General features: G+C 49.8%; 1 protein-coding gene and 1 long non-coding RNA gene across 3 annotated transcripts in view; one reads left to right on the plus strand and one right to left on the minus strand.

The window, feature by feature from the left end:
• ABLIM3 (actin binding LIM protein family member 3) overlaps positions 1-2,494 on the plus strand; it is a 110,044-nt gene extending 107,550 nt beyond the window's left edge. For both annotated transcript variants that reach the window (XR_013445549.1, XM_036080610.2), the window contains one exon: positions 329-2,494. Coding sequence is in view for 1 of the 2 variants with exons in the window: in XM_036080610.2 (XP_035936503.1) it covers positions 329-442 (114 nt within the window). In the remaining variant the exon portion in view is untranslated. The remainder of the gene's footprint in view (positions 1-328) is intronic.
• A 319-nt stretch (positions 2,495-2,813) lies between these two features.
• Positions 2,814-6,508, minus strand: LOC118528277 (uncharacterized). Its single transcript, XR_004913543.2, has 3 exons — positions 6,386-6,508; positions 3,866-3,942; positions 2,814-3,430 (listed from the first exon to the last, which is right to left on the minus strand). It is a non-coding gene; the product is annotated as an uncharacterized LOC118528277 (long non-coding RNA).
• Positions 6,509-7,053: the final 545 nt, after the last annotated feature.

Below are 7,053 nucleotides of genomic sequence, written 5' to 3' on the forward strand. Positions count from 1 at the left end.
GGGGCACAGAACGCAAGGAGCAGGATGCAGACAGGTGAGGTCAGCCATGTTGCACAGCGAGGCACTTGGGTGAAGCAGAAGCCCCACCTGAGTCTTGGGCAGGGGTGGCCTCTGCAGACCAGCTACGGAGGCCCCTTCCAGGAAACATTCACGCACACAGTCTTGCATTCCACAGCTTCTCCTCCCACATCTCTGTGGGTCAGACGCTGTGCCGGGCACGGCACACCCAGAGGAAACACACAGGGTCCGCTTCTGCCCGCACCTGCCCCCAGCCTCCACCTGTCATCCTCAGGCTGTTCCCTCTCTGTCCCCTCCCACCTCTTTTCAGCGCCACCTGTCCCAGGAGGAGTTCTACCAGGTCTTCGGCATGACCATCTCCGAGTTTGACCGGCTGGCCCTCTGGAAGAGGAACGAACTGAAGAAGCAGGCCCGGCTGTTCTAGGCAGGGGCTCTATAAATATATATGCATTTATATAAAGATATATGTAAAATCTCTATCCTGAAGCTCGGTATAATCCTCTCTTGTGTAACAGGACACACTGCCTGCCATGAGACTTGCTTTTCTGTACTGTCAGGCAAGCCCACGTCATCGAGATATTTTTATGCTCCTTACTTTATCTTTTCTAAGTGCTCTGGGGTTTGGGAAGGGATTTGAGGAGACTCCCATCCTTTTACTGGGGATCCTTTTTATACTGAAACATCTGTCCTAACCTGAGTCCCCCACAGTCCAACTCTCTTTCCTAAAGGAGGTGCCTGAAGAAGTGTCTCTTCTCTCTGCTTCTCGGCTCTTTCCCCAGTCTCCAGGGTGGACGCTGACCATGCAGTTTTCACACCTTACTGGCCCCAGAGGGGCCCTCACACGGGAGGATCCACAGCGATCTCCCAAAGTCACTGAGCACCTTTGAGAGCCCGTGAAGAATCTTCTCATCTCCCGCAGTTAGGAGTTCAGTGCTCTCTGGGGGGGTGATACACTTCGCCGTGGGGGCCTCGGATCTACTCAATACAGCAGCATACAGAAGTGGCTAGGGCCTTGGCCTCTCTGAAGCTCCTCAGTCCTCCTCCTCCTGCCCTGGATCCTAACCTCTCCCTTGTCCAAGTCTCATGGTAGGAGGAGACAAGGCACTTCCCTTCCCCCCACCACTTCCAACTGGCCCCTTTGCCTGGCCCCGACATGGAGACAAGGGAAGGCATGGGAGCTGGCGGCAGGGGCCAGAGCAGGGCACCTGTTAGCACTGGAGCTGCAGGACCTCTTGCAACCCTCCGCTCGCCCTCACTGCTCCCAGCACCTCCTGACCCTTCCGCCCCACTTTGGAGGAGAGGCCCATTATTACAGCCCGTATTCTTCAGCCTTACTACGATCTATGTGCCTGACAACTCAACACACCACAGGGCTAACGTTCCCATCATAGCTCCAACAGAACAACTAGACAGACAACCTCTAACACCCCTCTAAACATAATACAGGCCACGTCCCAAAGAAAGCTTCCTGGTCTATGCCCGCTGGTCCCTGGGCTAGAAGGGCAACTGAACCAGTCCCCCACCAGTCATCAGCTCCCACTTCAAAGTTGGCCGTGTTTCATAGGGGAAACCTTTGGAAGAATGGCTGCTTATGGAATTCCGAAATGAAGCAGTGGCCAACACTGCTCATGATCACCCTGGTTTTCCCCGGTGGCTGCTTTCCTGCCCTCTTGCCCTCTTGAACAGGGATGAAAGCTTGACGTTAACTTCTCTCCTCCCTTCCCCAAACCTTTGACCCTCAGTTGGTGATGTTTGGTGGGGTCTGTTCCTTCTTGGAGATGCCTTGATGTAGATCATTTTAAGGTCATAGAGGGAAGATGAAGAAGTGGAAATATGGAAATAACCATTAGGACTCTCAAGAGGCTGGTGATGTGACGTGGCAAATAGAGAACAGATTCCAATCCAGCAAACCCTCACTGAGCACCTGCTGATGCTGAGCACCTGGTGTATCCTGAGCACTGAATGGGGGAGGGAGATGGGGACACTGAGATGATCAACACAGGATCTGGGCTGGGGGGCATGCCTGCTAACCCTGGGTGTCGTCAGGCATGGACTCACACATGATGGATGCAAGGCAGGAAGTGATGGGAGATGGCATGAGAACGTGTTTGTGAAATTACTGAGAAAGCAGATGCAAGTTGGTGCAGACCAAGGAACACTTTCTGGAAGAGATTGCATTTGAGCAAAGTTCAGGAAGGATCTTTGTAAACTGAAAGGAGACTGTAACTTGAAAGGGTGATAGGATGAGGGGCCAGAAGGAGGTCTAATATACTCTCATTTAAAACATCAACCCTCTCTGCAACTCTCTTTTTGGCCAGTGTCTTTCAACTGTCCTGACCCCTTAGAAATGTCCCCAGCCAGACGCAATCATCAAAACTGCCTCATTTTCACTGGTTGAGAACTTGGCAAGATGAAGGGCTTTTGTTATTGTTGTTGGGTATTTTTGTTTCCCATAAAAGCACATAATTTCAACCCAGACCCGTGTCCTTCTGTTGTTTCTGGTGTGAGTGGAAATGCGTGATATGGGAAGAGGCTGAACTGTGCACATTTTCCAAAATAAAAGAGTCTAGAGAGCAGCTCTCTCTTGGCCTCAGTTTCTCCTTCTGTAAATTAAGAAAATTTGACAAGGTAAGCATCACCCAGATTGTGTCCTGCAGAATGGGGTTCTGCAAGATGGTGGAGGATATTCCAACAACTATGGTTCCGTGATCCAAAAACTAACAATAATAACAATAGTTCATTATTAAGTACTGACAGTGTACTGAGGTCTACACTGAAGACTTTACACCCATCATGTCATGTCAGCCTCTGTAACAACCCAAGAGGGAGGAAATAACAATAATTATTTATAACTCACAGATGAGAAAACAGCTTTCAAGAGGACTTATAATTACAGTGATGGAGCCAGAAGCCAATTCCAGCCTGTTTGGGCTTAGAGAGACCAGGTTAGCCCCTCTTAGCCGTCAGGCTGCTTTCAGCTGCAAGTAAGGAGCGCCTTCTTAAAAGTGACTTAAACAATAAGAGTCCATATTGTCCTGCACAACTGGAAATCCGAGTGCGGGGCTAATCAGTTCAACACTTCGATGATGCCATCAGGGGCCCAGGTTCTCTACATCTCTCCACTCCACCATCCTCAGTACAGTGGCTTTTGTCCCGAGATGTGACCCCTCATGTTTACAAAAGGCTGCTGTGGCTCCAGGCATCGTGTCTTCACACCACCACATCAAAAAACAGGAAAGAAATTTCCCTTTATGTGTCTCTTTTGATCAGAAAACTATCCCAGAAGTCCTCAGTAGACTTCTCAGGTCCCACTGGCAGAACTAGGGAATAGGTTCATGCCCTTGCTGCACAGAAGGCTGGGAAGTTGAGTATTTGGCATTTTGAGCCTCGATAGCGGGTGGCAAGTGCTGTGCTGGGAAAGAAAAGAGACAGGCAGACAAGGAAGGGCCTCTGGATAAGTGAATCACAGTGTCCCTGCCACTGTCACTGTCCCTCCCCTTAGAGACCCACAGTGTACATTACCAAAATCCCACAAAGCCCTGTAGTACCTTTGTTTAACCCAACGTTTCATAAACGAATTTAACGTAACTCTAAGAAATGTTAGACTTACTCTATTTCTACTGTATTTCCTATTTGTATCCTAAGATAAACACTTATCTCACTTCTGACATCTCTGAAGATGAAATGTGGCTTAAAAGTATCTCCTTTCCTGACCTCTCATCAGATGATTCTTCTAAGAATTATCCCCACCATGGCCCCTCCAGACAGGTGGCTCAAATGTGCAAAAGGACACTAAAGAATGCTCCCTTGCTCCCTGCCTACACACACACACCCAGGAAATACTTACTGAGCATCTGGGGGGAGGCAGGAGCACTGACGATTCAACAGTGAGTAAGGCAGTGTGAGCTCTCATGTAGCTCTGGTCTAGAGGAGGGAACAGACTGTAAGTAACAGGAAAAGAGATGACACACAAAGATAACTGCTGCACAGACAACAAATGGAGTACCAGAGAGAGGAGCAGAAAGGAGCTCGCTTCACATACTCACTGAAGGATGAAAACGAAGTACGCAAAGGAAAAGTAGGGGTGGGAGCTCTCTAAGCACAGAGACAGCATGTGCAAAGGCACCGTGGTTGGTGAGAGTTCGGTGTATTTGGGGAACTGAATGTTCCAGTGAAGACAGAGAAGAGTGAGTGAAGGGGAGAATGAGATTAGAAGGGGTGGGGGGTGCCTGGGTGGCTCAGATGGTTAAGCATCCAACTCTTGATCTCAGCTCAGGTCTTGATCTTGATCTCAGGGTCATGAGTGCAAGCCCTGCATTGGGCTCCACACTGGGCATGGAGCCTACTCTAAAAAGAAGGAGAAGGAGAAAGGCAGGCAGGGTCCAGAACATGCAGGGAGACTGAATGCCTCTCATTCATTCAGGCTTTGTGGACATTGTCTGGATTGCACTGTGGTTGCTAACCTACTAGAAGCAGGGAAAATCGCTCTGGGCCTTGTTCCTTGGAGTGTGGTCCCCAACCAGCAGCACTGGAGTCACCTTGGGAGCTTATGAGATATGCCGCATCCCATGCCGCACCCCTGGCCGACTCAATCCACATCTGTATTTTAAGAAGACTGCCGGGTGATTCACACACATAGTGAGGTTAGGGAAGTTCTGCTCTAAACCATCTTCCTTTTAGGGACAAACGCCACCACATTGGTGCCAGCTTTGCCGAAGTTGGAGAAGGGAAACTTTTCTCCATGCACATGACCTTTTTGAACACTGGGGGGCAACCTTACGTTAATAAAGCAGAACATAAGGGGGCGGGAGCACAGAAATCACAGAATGTGAGAGCTTAAAGTCAATACAATGGCCGCATTTTGCAGCCGCAGAAACAGGCCCACGGAGCAGCTGAGCAGAGCAGGACAAGCCGCCAGCTCGCCTGCACTGGGGCCCGTCACCCTCACCAGGCCCCTGGAGCAGAAACGGGGGACAAGCTGTGGAAGATGTCGGCAGCCGCAGCTGGCTGCCGAAGAGCCAAACATGGAGAAGGAGGGCTTGAAATTCAAGGAGGGGAAAGCACTGCTAAAATTCATAGTAATTAACTCCACAGAACTATGCCAACTCTGTTAATACCCCATGTGGAATTAAGTTTTAAATGTTTCATTTCACATCAGACTTCAAGGCGCTCAAAAATCTTGCCTACGCAATGATAAACACCTACTTATACACAGCCATGAGCTGCAGTCAAGCCACTCAAGAGCCCTGGAGGGAGACTCTCAATAAATAAAATCCCGAAGCTATGAAGACGAGGGCCAGCCTCTCATTACCACCCAGGATCCCCTTGCCTTTTCACCCGGCCTGGTCCAAAATGACTGGTACAGGAGCATAGGCGGGAGAAACCAAAGGCCTGCAGTCCCACACACACACACACTCACACTCACACACACTCTCACACGGTTAGTCCTCGGGGCAAATTGGGGCCAAGTGTGCAGATGAATCGAGTCAAAAGTAAGGTGACTTCTATGCCCATGACCAGAAGTGTTTCCCAAATTTCAGTCACTCAAACACAACCTTCTCAATTTTCATCAGATTCCTTATTTACATGATGCTATTTACATGGTATTTTTCTCTCAATTGACTCATACCTGACATTTCTTTTTTTTTTTAAGATTTTATTTATTTATTTGACACAGAGAGACACAGCGAGAGAGGGAACACAAACAGGGGGAGTGGGAGAGGGAGAAGCAGGCTTCCCGCTGAGCAGGGACCCTGACGCGGGGCTTGATCCCAGGACCCTGGGATCACGACCTGAGCCGAAGGCAGACGCTTAACGACTGAGCCACCCAGGCTCCCCATGACATTTCTATTTTAAAGCAACATCAGGGAAAGTATGGATTCATAAGGACCAGTGATACGCTTTTAATACAAATTCAAATAAATTGGTAACTCTTCAAATATGGTGGTCTGGGTAACATCTAAATCCATCCACATTTCCACCAGTAGTCTGAATTCCACACTATGGGAAGCATTGCTCTGTCTGACGGAAGTGGGAGGGGAGGAGATGTGCATTCCCCATTCGGGTGGGCCCTACTCCAATTAGCCTGGTACCCCTATAAGAAGAGGAGACTGGGACACACAGAGACACCAAGTGACAGAGGAAAGCCCATGTGAAGACGCAGCAGGAGGGTGGCCTCCAAGGACACCAACTCTGTTGGCACCTTGAGCTTGGACTTCCAGCCTCCAGGGCTGTGAGAAAATAAATTTCCATTGTTTAAGCCCCCATCCCCTCCCCCGCCCCAGTCCGTGGGATTTTGTCTGGACAGCCCTAGAACACTAATATACCATGTGAAATTAGCTTGCAAAATAGGAATGACAGCACTTACTTCACAGGGTGGTAGGGACGGAATGATGTACTTCAGGCTCAGTACCTGGCTGCAGGGAAGGTGTCCTGTGTGCCTTTGACCGGTCAGCATCTCCCGCATGCCTCGATCTGGTGGTTTACCCAGACTACCAGTGCCGCCTCTGGCCAGTGCTGGAACTGCAGGAAAAGAGGAATGACTTTCTCCACGCCACCCCCCCACCCCCTCCCCGGGACTCTCCACCTACAGAGACCGGCAGGCCTTCAGCGGCAAATACCAGCAGGCCTTCAGCGGCCGGAACTTCTTCCCCACAGGCTGGAAGGGACCACCTGAAGATGAAGACTAAGCACAGGAAGGCAGAGTCAGGAGATGGAGACAAAGCGGTGACTGCTCTGTTTGCCAGCCTCATTCCCTTCAGCTCCCCAGTCACCTCTGAGCGAATGAATTCCTTTTTTGGTTTAAGCTGGTTTGAGTTTTGATTCTGTCACTTGCCACCAAAGGAGCCGTGACCAATATGCCTGCTCCTAGAGAAAATTAACCTTAACAGGGGAGTATCAAGTGAAGTCTCCTATGCCTTCTTGTGGATAAAGAATGTATTGTCTGTCTAACTCACAGACAGGGTCTTACCCCCCTGGACCAGGAGAAATGGTCCTGCGCAATTTGTCCTTCTGACAAAATAGCAGCACTAGTTA

This window comes from Halichoerus grypus, chromosome 2, assembly GCF_964656455.1.
Source record: "Halichoerus grypus chromosome 2, mHalGry1.hap1.1, whole genome shotgun sequence".
Taxonomy (NCBI): Eukaryota; Metazoa; Chordata; class Mammalia; order Carnivora; family Phocidae; genus Halichoerus; species Halichoerus grypus.